The 26616-nt window shown below is 39.6% G+C and overlaps 2 protein-coding genes across 2 annotated transcripts; one reads left to right on the top strand and one right to left on the bottom strand.

The window, feature by feature from the left end:
* Window positions 1-1240: 1240 nt before the first annotated feature.
* On the top strand, window positions 1241-17700 carry etfdh (electron transfer flavoprotein dehydrogenase). The gene is made up of 13 exons (XM_022210994.2): window positions 1241-1495; window positions 2161-2319; window positions 3941-4170; window positions 4909-4990; window positions 5800-5918; window positions 6184-6261; window positions 6619-6765; window positions 7027-7167; window positions 8291-8434; window positions 10522-10690; window positions 14096-14278; window positions 14759-14980; window positions 16771-17700. Exons 1-13 carry the CDS (start codon window positions 1465-1467, stop codon window positions 16932-16934), a joined length of 1869 nt encoding a protein of 622 aa, XP_022066686.1. The 5' UTR covers window positions 1241-1464; the 3' UTR covers window positions 16935-17700.
* On the bottom strand, window positions 17697-24451 carry ppid (peptidylprolyl isomerase D). Its single transcript, XM_022211005.2, has 10 exons — window positions 24275-24451; window positions 23217-23357; window positions 22449-22555; window positions 21969-22157; window positions 21221-21343; window positions 20541-20647; window positions 20176-20317; window positions 19452-19538; window positions 19061-19103; window positions 17697-18248 (listed from the first exon to the last, which is right to left on the bottom strand). Exons 1-10 carry the CDS (start codon window positions 24357-24359, stop codon window positions 18160-18162), a joined length of 1113 nt encoding a protein of 370 aa, XP_022066697.1. The 5' UTR covers window positions 24360-24451; the 3' UTR covers window positions 17697-18159.
* Between the last annotated feature and the right edge of the window lie 2165 nt (window positions 24452-26616).

Below are 26616 nucleotides of genomic sequence, written 5' to 3'. Positions count from 1 at the left end.
CAGACTGTGGGGCAGCTGATAATTCTGAATGGTTCATCCCCGGAAGCAACATGCAGTCAGGAGGTGGGATTAGATAGGCTTGTAAAGCTGGGAGACCATCCAGTTGAATGTGGGCCAAAAGAATGACAGTCGTCTGCATCTTGGTATTTCACAGCTTGCACTGTACATCTCAGAATTTTTAAGACACACAAATTAAGGTTTAAAAAAGGATTTTCAGATTGCATGGGGCCTTCTACCTAACCTTTATTTAGGAAGGAAAGAAAGAATCGTTGATGAGCAGTTCAAGGACGATTAGGAACTTGAAAATGTGATGATACTTTCTCTTTTTTTCCCGCAGTTCCTTACTTTTTGTGGCAACCTGCCTGTTAGACTAGTATCTCTTTGAAGGTCTACTGGGGTCTCATTCAGACTGCAACCCTGCAACTGATCACTTGAAATACAGTGCAGGCCCTACAGATGTGATCTGAGAGACAAATTGCCAGTGGTCTAAACAAAGCCTCCACAGTGTGAACTTATTGCTACCATCAGCATGCTAACATTCCCACAAAGAGCCTGCAAGCATGCTGATGCTTTTTAGATATATAACAGTTATGTTCACCAAGTTAGCATAAAACTCTCAGTACAGCTGAACCAGGAACAGAACAAAATAAAATAGATTATCTTTGTTTATCATTGTACATGTACAACAAAATTGCATAAAACAGCAAAGTGCATCAGTCAGGGGTGTATAATGGAAAGAAAGAAAGAATATTGAAAGAGAAGGAAAATTGTAGATCAGGGATGGATACAATGAAATTTCTAAATCACTGAATGTTCCTTGGAGCACTCCAAGTTAAATCCATCATTGAAAGATGGAAAGAATCAGATACATGTGTAAATCTTCCAAGAACAGATCGTCCTCAAAAACTGACTGAATGCAAGAAAGAGACCACTGAGGGAGGCCACCAAGACACCTATGAGTCCTCTGAATGAGTTACAAGCCGCCATGGGAGATATTGTGCATATGAAAAGTGTCAAAGTATTATGATAGAGTGGCAAAGAAAACGCCACTGCTGAATCTTCTCCAGCTGACTTCAGTCTATTACCATACTTTCGGAGGAGTCATAGGTGTCTTGGTCTTGGACGTCCACTTTATTCCTTCAGTCTATCATTCGAGCTCTACACTCTGGTCTGGATGTATTTACAGTAGCTCTGGCTCTGGGAAAAGTGTACAGATCTACACATGCGCAGTAACACCTCTCCCGAGTAAACGGAAACGCCGCCGCAGCGCAACTATTGAGGCTCCGCAACGTGTGTGTTATGAGACGTATTTTGTAAGGTGTCTCGGCTCAGCGTTTGTTTGCTGACCGGGAGGGTTACACAAGCCGTGCACAGTCAACGAAGTGAGCACACAAGAGGCCCACTTCGGCTCATTTTGACACAAACGCCGCTGTCTGCTAGTGGCTTTGCACTAGCGGACACAGAATGTTCCCAGCTAGCAGATACTCATGTCAAGGTACGTCCTGCTAATAGCACGTTAGCTCATACAGTTCGACCCGACCGCTACTTTGCTTAAGCAGCAGGGTTGTCAGCTGTCGTGATTGCTTGCGTTGATATTATTCAAAGGTTCAAGTGCTGAATAGTTTTGTCTATATGTGTCTTTGTCTGTTTTTCCTGAAATACTGATATTAGCATTGGCTTAAAATAGGCTTGCACTTAAGTTAGCGTCAAGCTAATATGTAGGTGAAAGTTGAAGCAGTATGTAGATCACTTGAACAGTGCCCTTGGCCTGCCTTAAATAGTAAATTTAAGAAATGTACTTGCATTTTTAGTGACTAAAATTGCTTCAAAAGTTAACTAAAGTGCTTGCGATGTAAAAGGGAGGTTTATTCGCAGCCTTGTGCTTATCTTAGCACTAAACAAACACTGCTAGCTAGCCTGGGTTCACTGCTGCAACCTAGCAGTCACAGCTGTGTGAACCGTTTGTGGAGATATAAAGTTCTCAGAAGTGTCCCTGCGACACACAATGACCTACTTAAACTCGTAGGATTTCATGTAACATTTCTGTTATCCATTGGAAACACAATCAAGCTGAGGTAAAGCAGTTAACTCACTATAGGTAGATGTATTCCCACCAATTACTGGTCTTGAATTGGATTTTTCTCTCTCTGTGTCTTGCAGCCCACAGATGTATTAGGGCCTTGAAAACGGTACCGACAGAACATACCGCCCCTCAGCTGTACACAACACTACACAGAAGGACATGCTCTTCAGTGACAACACCCCGCATCACTACACACTACACCATCCATCCTCGAGATAAAGATCCAAGATGGGAAGGTAAGAAACTGCTCATAGTAATCATGAAAATCTGATCTCTAACTGTCTGGTCTGGTTCTGTTTTGCTAACACTGACGGAATAGCATAGCACTCTTCATAGGACGAATATTTTTTTGTAGCCTGATCCGCATTGTGCCAATTGGTCCAAGAATGACCATCTTCACTGGAATGCCCAAACCTCGTTAGAGCAAGATATACTGTTGACACTGAACTCAGTTAACCTGGTCTTATCCTGGTGTCTGAATGCATACGAGTAAAATTGCTTTTCCATCTCAGAATCTCTTGCAACTTTATTGGAATGATCTTTAGCATCTGAAACTGACATCTGCCATTTTCTTTTTGGCTGAAATTCCAACATTTTCATAATTTTTCACCAAGTGGATGTCCATATCTCTTGAAGTATATGTCCTAGAGACTTCAAAATTTCAAGAGATGTTCAGACGTTTCTGGTGAATGGAGAGAATGAGGCATATACTGAACAAACGAGCCTTGGTTTTGTGCTTAAGACCTCTCAGATTCAGGATTTGTTCAAACAATAAAATGGACTTTCAAAAAATTTGAAAACAATATATCTCTTATACATAGGATCTGTTTGATCAAGGTTATTGTGGAAATACTATCTGAATGACATTACAGTGCTTAAAAAGGTTTCATATGTTGAAGAAATCAGAGTTATGGCCAATCAAAGTTGACACAATTAAAAAAACGGATGGTGCTAAGTCATTGTTCGGCAGGACTTTGATGTTACATTTAACCAATTCGACTGACCGAGGCACGTGGTAGGAATATCTAGTACTGCATTAAAATGGTTCTCTTTAAAACTGCTATGTAGGACGTATTGTGTCTTCATTAAACACCATACGTAATTTTCCCCCCTTCAATTATGAGATTCATGGTCAGTTTTGGGACTGTATTTGAGTTTTCTCTGTACATGCCTCCACCCCTTATTCGCAGACAAGGTGCATCCTCGAAATGTTAAGACAAAGCCATGCAAATGTATCTTTTCTTTAGAGCAAATGATTCTTTTCTGCTAATTTCACTATATTGCTGCATATGTGGGCTGCTCAGTGGCGTAGTGGTTAGCACTTTCGCCTTGCAGCAAGAAGATCCCTGGTTTGAATCCCGGGGTGGGCCTGGGATCTTTCTGCATGGAGTTTGCATGTTCTCCCTGTGCATGCGTGGGTTTTCTCCGGGCACTCCGGCTTCCTCCCACAGTCCAAAAATACGCTGAGGTTAATTGATTACTCTAAATTGTCCGTAGGTGTGAATGCGAGTGTGATTGTTCGTCTGTGTATGTAGCCCTGTGACAGACTGGCGACCTGTCCTGGGTGTCCCCTGCCTTCGCCCAAGTCAGCTGGGATAGGCTCCAGCACCCCCCGCGAGGATAAAGCGGTGTATAGAGGATGGATGGATGCTGCATATGTGGAGTAAAAAACGGAGCAAACCAGAGATTGTTGCTTTCATGCACATAGCAGAACACATTCTGATATTTGCTGGTTGTAGAGTACATTAAGCCTATTGCAAAGAATATTTAAGACTGAGTCAGATCGGAGTGGATTTTTTTAATGTGTTATGTTAATGTTCCTGAGCACTTTTTCCTTATTTGTCTGTGTTTTCCAAGGTGTCGAAATGGAAAGGTTTGCCGACGAGGCAGATGTGGTGATCGTAGGTGGAGGCCCAGCCGGTCTGTCGGCAGCCATTCGACTGAAGCAACTAGCCAACGAGCATGAGAAAGAGTTGAGAGTGTGCCTTGTGGAGAAGGCCTCCCAGATTGGAGCTCACACTCTGTCAGGGGCCTGTCTGGAGCCCAGTGCCATTAGTGAGCTCTTTCCTGACTGGAAGGAACGAGGGGTAAGGGTCCTACTCAACATTTCTTTTTGTGAGTTTAATGTATAGGTTAATAGAGACAACAAAGATGTCCTTGATTGCATAAAGGGATGATTATATCAGGTGCTGTTGTTGTACATTGTGTAATATATTACATTATGTGACTGTGTGTCAGCAATGCTGTATTTAACACGTCTACATACTGTTGCTTGCTATATTTTGCTGACTAAAATATGCATACGCCCACTGGATATAGGCATATGAACTTGTATGTGTTGGTGTTTTGTCTTGCAGAGTGTCATTTAATTGTAACAGTGTTTACAATTGTCAGTTAACTGCATTATGTATTCAAATTAAAAGACAAAAATCCTTGGGACTCATACGCTCAACAACACATGTAGCGTTTTATCAGTAACAAATGGTGCCACCGTGGTCACATTACCATGAAGGAATGTTTCTGCTGCCCAAAAATGTTCATTGTGGGATTTTATCCACACTATATACCCAATGTACTGTTTGCATTTAGGCTTTCAATAATGTGACACCGGTCAAGCCTCTTCCCACTTTCACTCGGTTTAACTTCCCAGACAGAGCTGACCAGGCCCTGACCAGCTATCCAGTTATAGAACTCTCATCATTCTGCTGCTGAAGTTGATTTTTTTTTTCAACTGTCAGCCACTGTTATAAAGCAATTTCCTTGTGAGGATTAATAATTAATAAATAACACTTTGATTCAGATTTTTTTCCATATTCTTACCTCAGGCACCTCTGCATACCCCAGTGACTGAAGATGTGTTCAGTATTTTAACAGAGAAACACAGAATTCCTGTCCCCATGTTGCCAGGTAAAAGCCTTTTTTTGGTCTTTGTTTCTTTTTTTTCATCCCATGATTGATTTTTCTGACAGGTCCTGTGAATGAAATTGAATTTGCGAAAGAATTTGTTTAATCCAAGCATGAGTTCAGTACTGTCTGTGAAATAGTTTAAAAAAAAATGTTATTGCTGTTGTCGTCATCGCTGCTCTTACTCCATATGGTACAATTAAAAAGTGTGACTGTCTCACAAGAGCAGCAGGAATTTCCATAACCACTGACACAATATTTTTTACCTGTGTCAGACACACTGTGTTATGTATATCCTCAATTGCAGTCGTTCCGATTTGCTGATTGCATTCTTTCAATGTCAGTTTGAAAGCAAATTTTTTGTTACCAGCTAGAACACCGAAATGTACAAAGGAGGGAACTTACAGTTGGACAACTTAACTGACTTTTTCAATTATATATTTGAAATTACAAATAGAGATTGTCTATATACAGATACATGTTTTAGATTCAGTGATGTGAACATATTACAACTATATTATCAAAAATCAACGTCAATGCATTTTTTTTGATAAATGAGAACTGCTGTATATAAAAACAAGGCAAAATATGCTATTTTGTCCAATTTTGTGATATATACTTAGATTTAAGTGAAATTTTCACATGTTAGAAAACAGGTTGCATAGTCTCTACTTGGTGGCATCGTTGTCTGTGGGTTTGCACTGAAATCTTCCAGTCCAAGGGTTTTGTTTCAAACCTGTCGGCTAGCTTATTGATAAAACCCTGGAATGTGTTCTTTGCTGACTTTGTGTGATTTTTCTCACTGGCTTTAGGCCTGCCCATGGTGAACCATGGAAACTACATTGTAAGGCTGGGGAACTTTGTGCGCTGGCTGGGTGAGCAGGCAGAGGAGCTTGGAGTGGAACTATATCCTGGTTATGCTGCAGCAGAGGTGAGACCAGCTTTGAATATCTTCAGTGTGCTTTGTGACAATTTGCATGCAATTTTTTTGTCCTCCTCAGTTTGTCTTTTTTGGTGAAACACTATATCATACACCATGTCACTGTAGCTTACCCTGTGTCAGTGTGTGTTGATTATGCCAAAAATCGTAGTAATGAAAAGAACCGTGCCTCTCTTTATTCTTCATTTGATTTAACTAACCTATATACAGTCCTTTTTCAACTTTAGATATTAACTGTTGTTTTAATTACTTCAAGGTTTTATTTCATGAAGATGGAAGTGTGAAAGGAATTGCCACCAATGATGTAGGCATCGCCAAGGATGGTTCACCAAAGGTAATGTACAGTAGAAAGCCAAATCAGTGATACTGCTCTGCCTTTTAGCTTCCAAGTCTGGCATCATGGATTTGAAAATATTAGGCTATACATATTCACATGAGTAGTTTGTGTACATCAGGTCTTTCATAAGAAAAAGCTGTTGTTTTGAGGCATGATATTTATTAATATAGGACAAATTATAGTATTGGTGGCATTTTTAGTATATCATTCAATAAATTATGACCATTTGGTGTAGGATTTTATGTTTTTGTAGAGGTTGTTTTTGTCCAATCTGGTCTTGTAGCAAGCTGTTATATTTCAGTGACTTCTCTGTCATTAAATATATCTATGCACACTGTTCCTCTGTTGCTTCAGGATGTTTTTGAGAGGGGAATGGAACTCCATGCTAAAGTCACGTTGTTTGGAGAGGGTTGTCATGGCCACTTGGCTAAGCAGCTTTACAAGAAATTCAACCTGCGTGAGAATTGTGAACCGCAGACCTATGCCATCGGCCTAAAGGAGGTAAATAACATGCTCCGCCTACATCAGTCTAATACTGTGTACTGACTGGGTCACTCGCTTCATGTCATAAACTTTGTTTGTCGTCAGTCTTGTTTGACCCATAATTCATAGTGACCCTGATAAAGGTAGTTGCTGTAATGTTCCTCCCTCCTCATTTCCTGTTTGTGTCTGCACTGGCGCTAATCAAATAATATATATTAAAAAAAAGATTGAAGAAAGAAACATACACAAATTAGATAACCTGTGTCTGCCTCTCTGAAGGTATGGATGATTGATGAGAAGAAGTGGAGGCCAGGCAGAGTGGAGCATTCTGTGGGTTGGCCACTGAACAGACACACATATGGAGGATCTTTTCTGTATCACCTGAATGAAGGAGAGCCTCTAGTCGCCTTGGGCTTTGTGGTGAGTGTCTTTGCATAATTCTGCCATTATATAAACAAATGTGACAGCTGGATGTTATGCATGCAGTAAATATCCTCTGGATGATTGTCGAGCTTCTCATTACATAGACAAGTCTGGGCAGTTTTACATTTGTAGTTGAAGAGTTGCAAAGTGACAATAAGTACATATTAAGTGTGTGCAATATTTGCTATGCAGATGTTTTAAAGTACATTGCATATGTTATAACATTTATTCACAATCCCCCTTAATAGCAAAGTAGAAATGAGACATTTCTATTTTTTTTTTGTTAATAGACTTTAAAAAAAACAAACATATAATTTGCTGTAATTTAAAAGCACCACAGACAGTGTTACTGCTTTAAACCTTCTCACTTATACCTCTACCCTACAACTCTGCACACATGGACTGGGAGAGTTCCTGCTGCTGTAATTTGTGGATTCCCTGGAGCTCTCAGACTGGACGGGGAAACACTGATGATTAATTGAGTTCAGTTCTGCAGTATTTGCACTGAACCATTTACATGAAGCCACTCTAGTTTTGTCCTGATAGTGTGCTTCTGCTCAGTCATTACATGGAAAGTCTCAGATCCTCTACCAGTCAGTGAATCTGGCCACACATCAAGCAAAGAACAGTCTCTGAGTTTACTAACTGCACCTTTGGATCTGTGACACTTGACAGGGCGACCTCGGAAGACAGCAACGTCTTTGATTTTTGCTCAGACATTCACTGTCATTGACCTGATAAAAATGACAGGTTCATGCTCTCCTAAGCTTTGTCCTGTAGTTGTTATTTGCTGTAGATGACTTTAAAGAAAGTTAAACTAAGAATGGTGGAGGTTTGTGCTGTCAAAACCAACAGGTGCTGATTTTATGTATGTTTGTATTTTTGGTTTCAAAGCATGTGGACGTGGCTAGATATTTCATTGATGGATGGCAAAAGAGCTGATCCATTTTAATTCACCACTACAGTAAATAAAGAATATAAATGAAAATAAATGGATTTGATTTATTTTATCATCTACAGTAGCTGAATTAAATGATCACTTTTTTCCAGCCTGCATTTTCCTATTTGGTTTACTTTTTGCATGACTGCGATTAAACTGTGAATTTTCTTCTCGCCCCAGATTGGTCTAGACTACTCCAACCCTTACTTGAGCCCCTTCAGAGAGTTCCAGCGATGGAAACACCACCCTTTTGTAGCTCGCACACTAGAGGGAGGCAACAGAATTTCTTATGGAGCCAGGGCCCTAAATGAGGGAGGAATACAGGTATGTGTGTACACAGCACAATTTCATTACCAAAAAGGAAAATTGTATGGCATCACCCGAGCTGATAACATTTCTCTGTTGTTAAGCTGCTATTTACAGTGTCATATATAGCATCCCAAACCCGAAAACAGACCTAATCAAAATGCCCACAGAGTGTAAATGCATCCATGTCACTGGGAATATCAATGACTTCACTACACTTGCCGGTTTCCCTACAGGTTTTTTTAAGTTCAATCATTTTTCATATTTAATTGAAGCTATCCGCAGAATGGTAAATGGTGACTCAGATTTACCGAGCAAACAAATTAAAGTTGCTGCACTGAATTGGTCTGCACTAACTTGTGTATTTGGTGTATTTATTGTACACGTCAAAACATTTTTGATCCTGTAATTCTGTTCGTTTGATTTTTCTAATGGTGGTTCTACTTCGTTCTCAATCAGTCAGCCACTGCTTATTTCCATAGAAAGGTCAGTTGAGGTAGTTTGGGCCTCTGCTGGATTCCTCTCTGAAGCATGTAATGAGTAAAAATAATTTACTGAAAATGGAATATCAGTTTGTCTGTTTTTTAACCCCTTAAGCTTCAGTGTACCGCCGGCGGTACACCTACTAATTTGCATAGGAATTTCAAGAATGTCCGACGGGTGCAAACGCGATTATATAAACACTATACGCCGATGGAAAGCTTAGATTCTCATGAATCCGCCGGTATAAACCACTTTCAGATGCGATTACCACAGCGGGTGAGAAAAACACATTTGTCCGACAAAAACGAATATTCATCCATCCGTTCTCTATACACGGCTTCAACGCACACAGCGCGACTCACATTTCCGGGTTTATTATTACACACAAAAAAAGATTCCACAAAAAACGGCCATAATCCAACCTTTTACATCCAGATGACACAAGCCAGTAAACTATTTTGTCCAAAATATGTCCTGAAGTCGGTATAAAATCCCCGAATCGGTCATTTTCAAGGAAATGCACCTCACGATGCCCGTCCAATATTCCCTGTATTTTTCGTAATTTTTTTATTTAAAAATAGAATATTAGCGATTTTTTTGTACTGAAAACGGCTGGAATTGACTGAAGCTTAAAGGGTTAAATGCACCTAAACTGATGTTAAAACTCAAAATAGAAAACCTGACCAGTACCATAATAAAATTTCCTGACAGATATTGTAGTAACATTTTTACCAATATTGTAGCAGTTTCCATGTGAGTATTTTTTTCACCAAGTTGGCATTAAAAGCAACATAACTCCTTATGACCAGTTGGAACAAACACTGTGCCTGGTTATGGGTGTTTACATCAGGTGTCACGTAGGTGTTCTCAGTGCTTATGTATACTCCTTTCAAATTAACTGTTACTCAGCGTTGCTTGGCAACATTGTAGTTGTTTTTATGGCACACTGCTTTCTTGGAAATCTGTGATATTAAGAGAGAAGAGTACAGTTTGCTGCTCAGAAACTGAACTGACCTGGAAGTCTGGATCCTAACATCCTGTGGTCTTTTCAGGAGGATGTCCATTACCCATTTGATCAGACCAGGGCTATGTTCACACCAATATGTTTTCTTTTTAAAATGCTTCACTTCTGCTATGTTTACAAGTAGTGGCCACATTCCTCTGGAGTTTTAGAACCTCTAAAATGGAGCCTGTAGAAACACTGTAGATCCTGTTTTAGTTTGAAAACGAAAAACTTTTAAGCTCGATTGGTTTGGGAACTGAGGAGTTCTCTTCATGTTCCTCTGGGCAGTAATTAGTGTTGCAATGTGCTAATGGGGGAAGGCTGGGAAGTGCTGTTGCCATGCTCTTGGTTTGGAATAATGTGGATGATGCATGTCAAAGCAACATCAATGTGAACTGCAAGACCCACAGTTTCACAGCAGAGCATTGCGTTTTAATGAGATGAACGATGTTTACACCTTTGACCTGTTGGTGGTTTTAATGTTCTGCCAGATCGGTGTATTTGACCAGCACACACCTGTTTGAACAGTGAACAAGTGCCTGAAATCCACTTAAAAGTTCAAGGGCTTAAAGTAGAACACAAGAAAGTTCAAAATTAACTAATTCTTGTTCCTTTCTAGTCCCTCCCAAAGCTAACTTTCCCTGGAGGGCTGCTGATTGGCTGCAGCCCTGGTTTCATGAACGTCCCAAAGATCAAAGGCACCCACACAGCTATGAAGAGTGGCATGTTGGCTGCAGAGGCCATTTTCCCTAAAGTCACAGCAGAGAGCCTGGATTCAGAGACTGCAGGTACAGATATTAGTTATTAGTAGACATCAGTAACTGTCTGCATTTCATTTCATTACTCCATAAAATGGTATAACTCATGAAAGCTCACGCAGTCAAATTCAAAACCAAACTCAACAAAGATGATAATGAGGACGCGTGCTTTGTCCTCACATTGCACGTACATCCATCAGAGAGAAGTGTCAGGCTCAACAGTTCTAAGAATCATGACTCACTTTCAGAAAAGACAGTCTGTCTTGACAATGAGCTGTCACAAATTGTCTCGCCAACAGGGGAATGAAACACAGTGTCAGGTATGATAAACACCGTGAAATGGCACCAGAATGAAATTTCTCTGCAGCACTGTAGTGACTTAATTTAAAAAGTTTTTTTGTTGAAAATGTTTACTTATTTATGCTTATTCTCCATGGCAAAATGATATGGAGTTAGAACAGTCTCATAATTCACAAATGCACACAGAAGAACTCACAAATGTAAACTGCAATCCACAAATGCACACAGAAGAATTCACACGTTTTTTTTTGTTTTTTTTTTCCTTTTCTCCGTTTATTTGTAATCATTTACAAACATTAAGGCATAACATTACATTCATAACCAGTCAAAATATGCTACTTTGAGTAGAAGCCAACATCAATCAATGATACAATGAAAAATAATACAAAAAAAAAAAAAAAAAAAAAGAATTCACACATGTGAACTGGGGTTCACAAATGTAAACTGCAATCCACAAATAAATTAAGAAAGTTCGCAAATGTATTTCTGCATTCACAAACTGCTTTTGTGTGTGAATCTTTTTTGAGACTGCTCTGCCGTCAGCTCGATCCACAAATGCATTTTTTCAACACGGAAGTTTCTGTAGCCAATCAGATGTCTCCCTCCTTTCAGCCAATCACAAAAACTCACCCCACGTGGGGGTGGGTGTACTGTTCAGCCAATCATATGAACGCGTCCGCACAGCGTTATACTTCACCGTGTCATTGGGCTGAAGAGTGAAGCTGCCCGTCGGAGAGACCATGGCGTCTGATGGGGACAATAGACCCTTTATTTGTTTACAAACATTGTGACGTTTTTTGTGGCCGGGGCTTATGCTGGAGGCAAAAGCTGAGCGAGAAGTCAAGCGGGACTGGGAGTATATAGTTTGCGCTGGGAGTTTGCAGCGCAAACTCGAGCATTTTTAACCCGTTCAACTTCAGTGTACCGCCGGCGGTACACTTACTAATTTGCATAGGAATTTAAAGAATGTCCGAAGACTGCAAACGCGATTATATAAACATTATACGCCGATGGAAAGCTTAGATTCTCATGAATCCGCCGGTATAAACCACTTTCAGATGTGGTTACCACAGCGGATAATATAAACACATTTGTCCGACAAACAACGAATATCCATCCATCCTTTCTCTGTACACAGCTTTAACGTACACAGCGCGACTCACATTTCCGGGTTCATTATTACACACAGATGAAAATATTCCACAAAAAACGGCCATAATCCAACCTTGGACATCCAGACGACACAAGCCAGTAAACTATTTTGTCCAAAACATGTGTTGAAGTCGGTATATAATCCACGAATCGGTCGTTTTAAAGGAAATGCACCTCGCGATTTATAGGATTCCACCGAACACTCGTGCTCAGAGGGAACGAAGACAGTTGTGGTTAAATGCACTGAGGCGAAAAGACTGGACAGAGACGATCAGCTGCAGTCAATTCCAGCCATTTCCAGTACAAAAAATCGCTAATATTCTATTTGTAAATAAAAAATATTCAATTCAATTCAATTCAGTTCAGCTTTATTCCAGACACTGGGTCCAAATACACACACCATAAGAACAAGGACACAACAAGACACACCAAAAAATACAATCAAAAACAATAACCCGTTAAATATGACGAGAAATACAGGGCATATTGGACACGCATCGCGAGGTGCATTTCCTTTAAAACGACCGATTCGTGGATTATATACCGACTTCAACACATGTTTTGGACAAAATAGTTTACTGGCTTGTGTCGTCTGGATGTCCAAGGTTGGATCATGGCCGTTTTTTGTGGAATATTTTCATCTGTGTGTAATAATGAACCCGGAAATGTGAGTCGCGCTGTGTACGTTAAAGCTGTGTACAGAGAAAGGATGGATGGATATTCGTTGTTTGTCGGACAAATGTGTTTATATTATCCGCTGTGGTAACCACATCTGAAAGTGGTTTATACCGGCGGATTCATGAGAATCTAAGCTTTCCATCGGCGTATAATGTTTATATAATCGCGTTTGCAGTCTTCGGACATTCTTTAAATTCCTATGCAAATTAGTAAGTGTACCGCCGGCGGTACACTGAAGTTGAACGGGTTAAAAATGCTCGAGTTTGCGCTGCAAACTCCCAGCGCAAACTATATACTCCCAGTCCCGCTTGACTTCTCGCTCAGCTTTTGCCTCCAGCATAAGCCCCGGCCACAAAAAACGTCACAATGTTTGTAAACAAATAAAGGGTCTATTGTCCCCATCAGACGCCATGGTCTCTCCGACGGGCAGCTTCACTCTTCAGCCCAATGACACGGTGAAGTATAACGCTGTGCGGACGCGTTCATATGATTGGCTGAACCGTACACCCACCCCCACGTGGGGTGAGTTTTTGTGATTGGCTGAAAGGAGGGAGACATCTGATTGGCTACAGAAACTTCCGTGTTGAAAAAAATGCATTTGTGGATCGAGCTGACGGCAGAGCAGTCTCAAAAAAGATTCACACACAAAAGCAGTTTGTGAATGCAGAAATACATTTGCGAACTTTCTTAATTTATTTGTGGATTGCAGTTTACATTTGTGAATCCCAGTTCACATGTGTGAATTCTTCTGTGTGCATTTGTGGATTGCAGTTTACATTTGTGAGTTCTTCTGTGTGCATTTGTGAATTATGAGACTGTTCTAACTCCATAAAATGATAGAATAACAATGTCCATAGTCTGCAGAGGAAAAGCACACTTGTCTATTCTTCTAGCGTCTGCTTATCAAAATTGCTTTACTCCTAATGATGTTGTACTTGAGGGAGCTTCAGTTTTTGTAAGCAAGTGATCCGCCTCTGAAACGTATGCGACCACACTAATTTAATTTAGGTACTTTCAGTTTAAGTTGTGCTGCTCAAAACATTGCAAACTGTTTTACCAGATTGTGTGCTTAATTAGATAAGGAAAGTCCATGGGCACTATTTGGAACTGTTTTCATAGGGGCTGCTTGGAATGGTAAATGTAAAACTCCACAGTGTTGGAAAGTTGATGAGATGCAGTCATTCCTCAGAAAGGTCAGGATCTATTAAAGCTTTGTAACAAAAAAGGCTGGAAAATGGCAGATGGCCACAGCAGAGCAGAAAAGAAGAAATAACCTTTTGATGAGTGATTTTTCAATCCTATTAGGACTCCATGTACCTGAGTATGCCGAGGCATTAAAGAATTCCTGGGTGTGGAAGGAGCTGTACGCAGTGAGAAACATCAGGCCGTCCTTCCATAATTACTTTGGTCTGTATGGTGGCATGGTCTACACCGGGATTTTCTACTGGATTTTGAGAGGAAAAGAACCTTGGACACTCAAACACTGTGGTGAGTCTCGGAGAAAACAACCACTGGTGAACCCTCAAACAAATATCTGTTTGGATTTTTATTGTTTATCTCAAAAACTATGACAAAGTTCTGTAGTTAAGAGTAGAGAGAGGAGGATCTGAATATCATTTAGAAAGAGCTCATGGTTGATGGTTACTATTATGAGGAGACAGTGAAATCAAAGTAACATAAGAAAATAGAAGATGTATAATTTCAACTGTTCACTCTAATAATTTCAAGATAAACAAGACTGCAAATATAGTACATAGTATGAGGAAAAATCTATGGTGTGTTGGTGATCTAAGGTGAATGTGTAAAGAATATAACACACACAATGAAGCAGAATAGTTTTTTATTATGGATGGTTGTCAGCGGTAACCACACAATGCCGGTGGTTTCTCTTGAGGTGAGATCTGAGGTCACCTTATCGGAGCAGAGAAAATCAACATTTCATAACCAGCTGTGCTCAATCTGTCTCAGGCTTGGACGCAAACCAGCTGAAACCAGCTAAAGATTGTACACCAATTGATTATCCCAAGCCCGACGGTAAGATAAGCTTCGACCTGCTCTCCTCTGTGGCTCTGAGTGGCACCAATCACGAGGGAGACCAGCCCGCCCACTTGACCTTAAAGGACGACAGCGTCCCGGTCGCCAGGAACTTGGCCATTTATGATGGGCCTGAGCAACGCTTCTGCCCTGCAGGTAACGCCATCATGGCATCTTAAGAGCTTTACCGCACACAATCTGTCTGGGTGCAGATAAGAGTTAATCTTTTCCACATACTATTTCAGGACACCGAATTCTCTGCTGTGTTGCGTATAAACCGTCACCAATATTTAAGGTGCAAACGAACCTGGTCGTGTAAACATCACAAGACGTATATCTCAATATCATACGGTGGCCACAATTCTGGCAGGGTAGATTCAAATCTAATCGTCGTTTCCTCGACGACGAACAGGAAAGGAGTCTGCAAGAATTTAAGTATTTTTACCAAGCAAGACCTAATTTATCAACCTTGTGCTCGTGCTATAGTGAACATAAGACATCTTTTTTCTATGTTCTGATATCTTTAAAAATTAGTCATTAACTAGTTGTTTCAGCGCTACAGTAAAGAAATACAAACACTGTGAAATGGATCAGTTTGTTACTCAGTGATTTTCCAACACAATTGCTTCCTATCAGATGTCATTGTCTGTCCAAAAAGTCAGCGGTGCTTTTGTTTTGAGGCACTTTTCTATAGATGGTCTCTGTTGTGTTCTCACGTCTAGCAAAGTGTTAATAAATTACAAGAAAAACTAAGTTGTGACTAACCTTTCATGCACACTCTACAGTAAACAACTAAACATGCTCATTTCATCAGTTTTACAAACAAACCTTGTGAATTCAAATGCGGTGACGTCAGTAACAGTAGATGTTTGAGTGGGTATGTGTGTTTCTTAAGCTGGGCAGACTCTACAGTCTCAGGTTGCTGGATGTGTTTATCGTATTTGCAGTGCAGCAAAACGCGTTATTCCGTCTCTCAGACACGGCGCTTATTTAATTCCCTGGATGCTTTAAAACTTATTGGTGTGGTCTGTGACCAGTTAATGTGGACACAACAAAGCTAAATGCAGTGCAGCAGCTGGGCTCTTTGTGGCCCACACAGGTGAGCCCAACAGAGCCAGGGAGATTGCATAAAGCAAGCCAGCAATTAGTAGCTCTGTAAACATTGCAGCTCTGGGTCAGAAAGGTTAATAATTTTTATAAATGGCTGTGGGGATAGCATTGCTTCCTGGCATAATTCAACATGTTTACAGAAATTCATAAACAGTGACTGTCAAAGCAGTAGCTCTATTTAAACCTGGTATACTTTTTCCGCTTTTGAGGAAGTAACTTATTCTTTTCAGTCTCAAGGCTGCATTTATTATATTCCACTTTTTTATAGTCACACAGAGTCATCATCAGCAGGCTAATGAGGCTGCTTTTGTTAATGATATGCTGCTGAAAAGTTGATTAAGCCATGTTTTCTGTCAGGTTGTCCAGATTGTATTTCCCCTTCGTGACATTTGTGGAGGAAACAGAGACCATATAAAAGCAGTAAAGACTCGACAGAAAGCAGAAGACTGACCGAGCTGTGTTGTTGCTACCCGATTTCAAAAGATTTATCATTTTACCACTGCACAAAATGGAAATACAAATCACAGCCGTACCATCAAGAAATATTTTTCATGATGTAAATGGTATCACAATACAAGCAGCTGTGCAGTTTAAGAATACGGCATCATAATTTTTGTGCCTCAGGTAAAAAATAATGTCCAAATCAAGGTTTGACAGAAATGTTTCAAACACTCAAGCAGCTGCCAAGTTGTCTGTAGTGAAGTTAGAACTGAGTCATGCCAAAACGATGTTATCATCTGTTCCAATTCTAATGGAAGGCAATGTGGTTTTCTTGTTCACCTTAAGTTAATGGAAACGTTTCACATCCCTAAGCTTTCTGTTTTTAACACTTCCAGGTGTGTACGAGTACGTTCCCCTAGAAACTGGAGATGGGATGAGATTGCAGATAAACGCTCAGAACTGTGTCCACTGTAAGACCTGCGACATCAAGGACCCGAGCCAAAACATCAACTGGGTAGTGCCTGAGGGCGGCGGAGGACCAGCCTACAATGGCATGTGAATGTGTTGAGGTTTTTTGTTTTTTTTCTACCTTTTGCCTTGAAAGATAATTAATGTAAGTCACACTGAGGATTACAGTAGTTGCCAGTGTATGGCAAATGTGCCTATGTATCAGACTTAAAGTACAGTGTAGCTGTTTTAGGGTGCAGAAAATCTGCAAGAACAATAATTAAAAATGAAACTGCATTTTGTCCTAGACCAGGGATGTCAAACTCATTCCACAAAGGGCCGGTGTGGCTGCAGGTTTTTGTTCCAACTAAACAGCATCACACCAGACCTGACTCATTTAATCAACCGATCTCAGTCTCCAGACAGGTGATTGGTCAGACTGTGTGCTCTAGGCTACAGCATTTAGTTCCAACATATCTACAGGTCTGGTGTGATGCTGCTTAGTTGGAACAAAAACCTGCAGCCACACCGGCCCTTTGTGGAATGAGTTTGACATCCCTGTCCTAGACGTTAATTCTGATGTTGTACAGTGTGGTATGAAGCTTAAGAGTTTTGAAACCCATGCAGAATACAGGACCATGTCGAACTGAAGACATCGCTGCAGTATGGGCATTTAAATACTTTAAAGTTGCTCGTGTTTTAATGGTTAAGACATTTTTGACTTACTTTGTTAATATATTTGCTTCTAAATCTTCAAATTGAACAAGTTCTTAAATTACAGTTTATTTCCGCGTTGCTGATGGGATATGTTGACGGCATTTATTCCACACAGTATTATATATATGATAATGCCACAGCAATAAAGAACGAACACTTGACGGGTATCCATTGTTTTATTGACCCCTGTAAAAAACATAAATAAAAACAAATGGATGAACTTTATGTGACCAAGGGCACTATATCAAAATCCCTTCCATGAAATGGTCCAACGTACACAACTTGGCTTTGCTAAACTTCTCCAAAACCCCAGAATAAAAGGTCCATGTGAACCTTGTTTTTCAGCACAGTGAAATCAGCCATGCATTAGACAAACACTCCAAACTATTCATTACAGCGAAGACACTTGTTAGAATAAAGACAGCTCAAAAATTCTGACAGTTGTTACCCCGCAAGGAGAGGTGGTGAGAAATGTGCCCGCTTGAAAACATGAAAGGACCGTCAAACGAAAACACCGTACATTTTCACCTGGCTACAAACTCTTCATCTGATTAAGTGCAGCTTCCACTGTAGCCATAACTTCAAATATCAATGAACGGTAATACACTGCATCCTTCGGTTCATGCAAACATTTTGGCATAGATTTTCTTCTCTTTCTCCTTCTCTTCCTGGATTTTAAGTTGGACTCTCTTCATTTCATTGCTGATAGCTGTGGAAAGAAAGTTATTTAATTTGCTTTGTCTGGCAAGAAACTAATCTAGTTATTTTGAGTTGGTAACGGATAATATTTCACTTCAAGTATTCCATTTTTGCACATTGCCGGTGATTGGATTTCGCGCTAACTGCTGATTAATTAGTGCTAGGTGGGAAAATAAATTAGTTGGACTCGAAGTGTCCACTTTGCCACATTTTGTCTGTACACTGAATGTTAGTTGAAAAGACAGCATGCTCCTAAAGGCATAAAGAGTATAGCGCACTGATAGCTGCTATCATTGAGCCTGCAGCCACTAAACTGCTGCTTTAAAAATCAAAAGAGCATGCAGCACTGTCAGAAAGCATAGAATTGCTCGGAGAGCTCAGTTCCACCCAGTACACTCAATCTTTTGAATTTGGGCAGGGATATTACATCCAAGACACTCTCCCCCTAAAATATGAACTGATTACAGTTGGCACCCTATTAACAAAGCAAAATTTATCAAAGTAACTGATTCATTATTGTCCTGCAACTGATCTCTAATGGATAACTTAATTTCCTCCATAAAGTCTAATTAGGAAGAGCACCAAACATTAAGGGAAAAACAAGACATTTTCCAGCAGCCCTCGGATGATTTTTCTTCATGAGTCTGCATACTTAGTTTGAATAATGCATGTGAATATGCATGAAATGTTTCAACAAACAATCTAAATATGCAAATGTGGGAGACGGGGGGAAAATATTTGCTGTGTTCTCAACATGACAACAAAGCACAGCGTGGCTCTGGGTAAACGCAACCAAAAAAAAAAAATTGAAGAAAGCCTCACCTTTGTCTTCTGGAGCTATTCCCTGAGCTTTCTTCAGATCAGTCTGTCAAACAAGAAGCACAGGAAACAACCTGGTAAGTAAAGCTGCCCCGAGAATCAGTGTGACTCGATTCTGCTGCGTCTAAACGAGTACATGCAAGTTTTAAAGATGTGTTACGTCCATCTGTCAACTCAAAGCTGTAACAATGATTTATTTTCTGGTATCTTTTCTACAAACTATTAACAGGAGTCATGTGCTGTTGATACTGTAAGAATGTGTATGCATGTCTGGACATGTATAGACACAATGTGTCCATTTTGAGTTGATGAGCAGCAACAAAAGGCTCTCAGTCTTTGATAATTTAATTTCTGGACAACCACTTAGAAGATAGAGGTGCTTTGTGGACGTTACCATGGCTTTGCTGTATTCCTTTAACCCCTGCCAGGCCTGGGCCCTCCGGAAAAGTGCCTTAGTGTTCGCTTGGTTTAGCTCGAGAGCCTGTAAGACACAACAAAAAGGGAATCTTATTGTTCTTGAATGTCTTGCTGAAGTTGTCACTACTCTTTCATGAATGTATTTACAGATTAGGATGTATTTAACAAGCATTTTTACATACATTCTTTACAGGGGAAGCTGTCTTCATTTTGTCAAAGAGAGTAAATGCAAGAACAGGTTATATTGCATACTAAAAGTTAACTTAAAATGAATAATTCACTATTTTTATCTCCTCTGGTTGGCTTGCAGCCCCACCATGACAACAAAAGTTCAGGATGTCACTGCTCCCAGACAGTCTGGTACATAACAGCCCAAGATAATGACAGAACATGTTAGGTAATGATTGGTAAAGGTTAAAGGTAGGTGGATGTTACTACCTTTGGACAGAACCAGTCCAGTTGTTTCCTAGTTTCCAGCCTGTAAGCTAACCTCCTGTTGGTGGTACTTTCATACTGACTGTTCAGACGTGACGGTAGTATCAACACCCTCAAACATAATCATGTTGGTCGTTTTACAGTAGCGGGAAGATGTATATTCTTAACATGTGGAGCCTAGAGGGGTACATTAGCTGCAAACCCCAACAATTCTAAAGCACTGCCACTCTGACAGTGTGTAATGTGTTAGTTGTGGCTCATGTCACCTCACTGCAGCTGTCCAGAGCATCCTGCCAAAGCTGCATCTTCAGTTTGCAGGCGGCCGTGTTGAGGAAACAACTGAGTGCTGTGGGCTCCAGCTTCTGCTGTGCTTCCTCCTCCAGGATTTCTCCACTCACCTCCAAGTACCTGATAAATATTTCCATTGTTTTGGTTGTTAAAATGTTGAGATTTTTTACACTTTTTGAAATATATGCACCTGAACAGTGTATTCCCAATACTGGGTGAATTACACATTAATTTTAGTTGGATGATTTGAAATAATTGATTCTAATTGTTACTAACATGCTTATTTCTCCCTCAATGAAGGCATTTGTGACAGAAAAAAAAGCATTCCCTTCCAGTGCATTACCTGAGAGCTTTACTATATTTGTTGACTGCACCTTTCCAGTCTTGATTCTTAAACAGGTTATTTCCAATATTCTTCATGTCGTCAGCCACGGACAGAACTTTGTCAACCTGAGAGGAAGTACAGGTGAGAATGACACTGGAGATTTCAACTCTATTTTCTTCATTTTGAAAACACGACCGCTGGCATTTTAAAAAAAATAAAAAAATAACGACTTGGGTGTTATTTTTGCAGTTTCAGCCACAATTTCTTAACATAATGCTGCTTAGAGCACAAGTTGAGGTCTGGGAACAAAAAGAAATTAGTAACAAACAAAGTTTCCTGGGAAATAAACTAAATTCTTCAAACAGGTTAGAAACAATAAGTTTTGCCAGCCCTTCTAAACCACATGATTTTATAGTAAAACTGAAAGTAAGCACATCCAAAATGTCAGGAACAATCTATCATCCCTTATTATTGGGGACCAGCCCTTGCATTAGTTTAATAACGGTTTCCTCCTGCTTCCAATTCTTGCCGGGCTAAACATGTCCTGGATCTTCATATTGAAATTTGTATTTGTCTTCTCACCAGACTTTGTGTTGGACAGAAAGCACGCCCATTTCTAAAACTGCCACAATGGTGTTTGCGGTCTGTTATCTGAAAAGTTAACCCGTGTCCTAGAAGCTCAAAGACCTGATGCTTACATCTTTAAAGTCGATGTCGGAGTCCTCGGGGTACTCTGGGTGGGCGTCTCCTGTTCCATCGTTGGGTGCAGCACCCCAGCTGTCCCCGTCCTTATGTTCACCACAGTCTGCTATGACACATGGCTGCCAAGGAAGACGTAAGTGGAAACTTTAGACAGAAAGGCATTATATATTTATATATAGCTCAGAAAGTTCTCACGGGGCTAATGCAAAAATTTTCTATAAGTGCGTCATGTTAACACTGTGTCCATAAACGATGCATGCTTTGGAGGTGATTTCTATGACTTCAAAAGGTTTATTTGAGCTAGCAACTAAATCAGAAACTATTTACATTTGACTATTTGTGACAAGCAAATCTAATTGTTACAACGAAGCTCTAAACTTTTGTCATGACGCATTATTTGGACCATGTGACTGGTGAAAATACAAGCCCTCCAGCTGCTACAGTGTGGTATATACATGCCATTTTCCCCCCTATGTTTCACCCTTAATGTATTCAGGTGAAGCATTATTCAATGAAAACAATAACGTATTGTAATTTTGCTGCTCACTACAACACCATGATCCAACCTCTGCCCCACTTGCTAATGGTTTTTAATTTCCTGTGCATGTGTTTAAAGTCTTAGCATGGAATTTTTTGATATATAAACAATAGAAGTCTGTATCAACCATTACTACCAAAAATGTGTGTTAGCTTTTGCCGAATCATAAATGTCTTCGTATGAATAGAAACTCAAGAGTTTTCTACCTTTACAGGGACATCCTCTGTAGTATCCATGGACTCCAGCATTTTCACAACCCCCATCCCTTTCAGCACTTGTCCAAAGATCACATGCTTTCCGTCTAAGTGCGGCGTAGGGACGGTAGTGATGAAGAACTGTGAGCCGTTGGTGTTGGGCCCGGCGTTGGCCATGCTCAGCAGACCCACCTTGTCATGCTACAGGGAAAGGAAAAAATTACACAAGAGTAAAACAACTCTAAAAGCATACATAAACAAGTAATGTAACCATAATTATCATCAGTGTAACTTTGCGGTTTCAAACAATGAAAGAAGACTGGAAGTACCAGGGCCACAAACATCCCAGAAGACTCTGAAGCACATCGAGTCATTCTGAAGAAACATTCCACTAAAAACTGCAAAACATAACACCATAGACTGAGAAAACCACACAACTCTCTAAGCTCTCCTGCACTGGAGTCACACAATGGGGCTTGTTGGGTATTTTACCTTGTAGTGGAAGTTTTCATCCTCAAACTTCTCCCCATAGATGCTCTCACCTCCCGTGCCATTGTGGTTGGAGAAGTCACCTCCTTGGATCATGAACTTCTTGATGACTGACAAAAAAAAAAAAGTACAGTAACATTACTCTTCAACATCAGCCAGACAGTAAACAATGCTTGAGACTTCCTAACTTGAAAGAACCAATTAATCAATAACCCTCCTGATATCCATATTTCTACTTTTTACTGTTTAAACACTACACTGTCTCATGAGTGCATGTTTTGCATAAACAAGTATGTATTTTGCAGTATTCTGCTCGTCTGTTTGAGTGTTCTTTGGACATAGTTGGGACAATTTCTAAGACCTTTGTACTGTATATTTACAGATCAGATTACATGAACATTTTCTCTCATCAGTGTGAAATTCAGTCGTGCTTACTCAGTGTTAGGGCGAAGCTTTTGAAAAAAAAAAAAAAAAAAAAAAAAGTCATCTGACCAAAATCACAAGAAGCTAAATGTGTCCCAGACATAAAGCAGCATGTTTGTGTGGTACAGACTACAGCAAAAGAATCACATCATCCTTGTCACATTAGATAAAGTGCCTATTCCCACTGAACTTGGGGTTCATATTGTAGTTGTAGTAACTAAGTGTGCATCCTCCATCTCTCTCAAAGCACTAGATGTTCTTTTCCGCTATTTAACTGTTAACTAAAGCTAGACAAGGTATTCTTCCAAAATGAAAATGTCAATATTTGAAAGTGTGACGGCTGCTTACTTCTGTGGAACGGGCATCCTTTGAAGTGCAGCGGCTTCCCGGTCGATTTCCCAATGCCTTTCTCTCCAGTACAGAGGGCTCGGAAGTTTTCGGCAGTCTTAGGGGTGATATCGGCAAAGAGCTCCAGAACAATTCGCCCGGCTGCGGACAGAAGACGGTTCAATCAGCTATTCATACGCACGTTAATTTACAGATACTGAATGACTACATCAACTAAAGTGGCGACCAAGTTAGCACAGATTTAGTGGGATGAGATCCAACTTTATTAATCCTGAAGGAAATTCATGTGCCAGATATTGCCCATAAAAAAGACAATAACATGATAATAAATGCAGTGTAAAATAAAAATAATAAGTATGCTGAAATCAGACTTGAACAGAAAAGTAAGGAGATACTGAAGTATAATAAAGTAATATTGCACATGAAATTGAAATTTAAATAATACACAGAAACTCAGTATATTGCACTTCATAACAGAGTACTACACATGAAATTGAAATACTGCATGCATGACCAATAACAGGTGATATTTATAGTTTAGTATCTATAATGGATAAACTGGAGCAGGATATGAAGGTTTCCAGGCGCAACCACTAAATAAACAACCTAGAAATAAAATGTAATCAACTGAGGGGACCAAGCTACAGTAAAATACAGTACACTGGCATCAATAAATTACATGAGCTAACATTATAAGACATACAAACATGATTAGCAAATGATCTGACTGTGAACACAAGATATGAGAGGGCACGTTAGATTGAGGACATTTGCAATTCTCAATCGACTAAACAACCGCACGTGGTTAATACATTCACATGATAAGCACTGTAGATATCTGACTCACAGCGAGCTCGCATAAAAAAACTAAATAAGCTCTTACAAATTTATCCATTTCTCAACAGAGAATATTTCTAGAAGGTAATCTCTCTCGTCTGAGGTGTATAAATCAGTTAATAGAAGTCACTGGAACGTGACAGGGCGATGCTAAGCTAACGAGGCTAACGGTTAAAGTGGCCCCGAAAAGAGCCGACCGTTAAATTTCACGGCGTCCTGACCTGGTTCTCCGTCCACGTCCACGTCGAAGAAGACACGGGGGTTTTCGGGATTAGAAGGCTTGTCGGACGGCGCTGAGTGAGACATTTCAACGACAAAGCGGACGCTCGTTCACGCAAAACCTAGCTAAAACCCGGCCGGTGCAGTGGAGGAGCCGCTTACACGGGATGAATGGTCAACAGTACTTCAAAATAAAAGCCCACTCGTGAATGTCCGTTTGAGCGAATCATCAGTAACGCATAAAATAAGTCATATATTTGAGTGTGGGATCTTAAAAGACAAGAAATGAAATAAAAGCTACAAAATTTCCCCTTAAAGTCAAACTATAACCGAAGAGTGGTCGTGAATATGTCCGATTTTCAGAATAAAAGTCCCATTAAAGTCAACAAAGGTTAACATGGCTTGTATAATTATTGTAGCAGATTTTGAAACAAAAATTAGTATAACTACTTTTACAATGAAAATGAAAGCAAAAATTCATATCAACCTCAAAAACTGAATGTTAAATAATATTCACAGTTTTAGTAATCATAGTAATTCATTTGTTACAAAACAGTTTATTACAGTAGTAGATACAGTGCTAATGTCAAGACTGTCAGAAGATGCAGAAAATATGTAGTTTTGCTATGAAAATATAAAATCTTGGGGAAATTAATGGGAAAATTCCAAGATGTTCGAGTAATTACTCTAAAATAAATGGAATTCTGTCTAAATTACACATTGTCATATTGTGTACATTTAAATGTACAGTATAAAGCAATTTATGATTCAACAAAAACATATCTTCATTTTTACAGAAACAATATGTTACAAATATAAGATATTGTCTTTTTATTAGTAATTATTATGTCCCCATAAAATATATATGTTTGAATATACTTTAACTTATTGTTATACCGCCTCCATGCCTGTAACAGCTTTCGTCAGAGACGTTATGTATTCTCGGGAAAGCTTTAAGAAATTTCATCCAATTTGGCACAAATGTTTACTTGGCCTCAAGAATGAACTGATTTGGTGGTTAAAGGTTCAAGGTCACTGGGAGCTCAAAAAATGTGATTTTGGGCCAGAGCTGCAGACATCACCCACTGATTGTGACAAAATTACACACAGATGTCTATAGGATCAAGGTCAGAGTCGCTGGGTCCTCACAAAACATATGGGCTATATGGAACAATGTTGTTTCAAACAAAAAAAAAAAAAAGAGGTATATGAATGCTTTATTCTGCATGGATAGTAAGCAAGGAGCTGGATGTGAACAGCAGTGAAACCTCATCAGGGTTAATGTTTGGCTGGATGGAGTTCCTCCTGGAGATCCAAGGTTCAATTTATGCCCATTTTCTGCCTCCTGATTAGCATGTTGTGCACAGAGGGCAACTACTGACTATTTTTGCTTTCACGAGTTACACTAGTATATATTTTAAGCCTTACTGGTTAACCAGTAAGATAATTGTGTAACTAGTCAGATAGCGAGCAGTTTGGCTTTCAGTAGTTAAACTAGTGAACATGTTGAACCTCATTAGCAAAATTGCAAAGTCAGTCTATATTCATCATCATCTATATTCTGTTCAAAAAAAGTGTTCAAGGATATCCGAACCTTAAAAATGAAATGAAAGGGTCATATTCTTGAACACTTATTTGAACAGAATATAGATTCTGATATTGTTGTAAAGAATAATGCTGGAGATGTGCACTCATGTTGGAATAAATCCTCATTGTGAAGAAACTGTTACTTGCACTGAATTGGAAATATTTTAGAAAAACACACTAAATTACAAGACAAGGCTAGAGTTACACGATTTTAATAGTAATAGGTCGTGATCTAAAGTGGGCCGGTCTGAGGCATGAAAGTCCAGGGCTGAAAATGAGTCCCACTCTGGTCCTGTTCTGAGGAATGAATAAAATAGCATGTCAGAATTTTTTTCTGCACCATCCAAAGAAAAATCTTGAATGATAATCTGCTATGCATCTCTCACATTCAAATTTGACTGTTTGCTTGTCGAAAAGTGGTGAAAGCCACTGCAGTTCCCTTAATGTCATTATGGACAGGACACAACCACTTAGGCAGGAATTTTTGTGTTTTTTTCTTTAGAGAAATCTACTACTGAAGGGTAGTGCAGTCTTTAGAACGGACATTTTTAGACAAAATTTGTATTGGAATATTTAATGACTGCATTTCCATGTACTACAAAAAGTTGAATCATGCAATGATTAAAACGATTAAAAGTTATAAGTTCACAGTTGTCACATTCAGAGTAAAATAAAACCTACATCACAGAATATGTCATTTTAAATCATGATGAAATAAACAGTAAAAAGTTTGCTTTCAGGCAAAAAATCACAATCA

Source organism: Acanthochromis polyacanthus, chromosome 10, assembly GCF_021347895.1.
Source record: "Acanthochromis polyacanthus isolate Apoly-LR-REF ecotype Palm Island chromosome 10, KAUST_Apoly_ChrSc, whole genome shotgun sequence".
Lineage (NCBI taxonomy): Eukaryota > Metazoa > Chordata > Actinopteri > Pomacentridae > Acanthochromis > Acanthochromis polyacanthus.
Note: the sequence above shows the minus strand (reverse complement) of the source record. Positions and strands in the feature narration are given on the sequence as shown.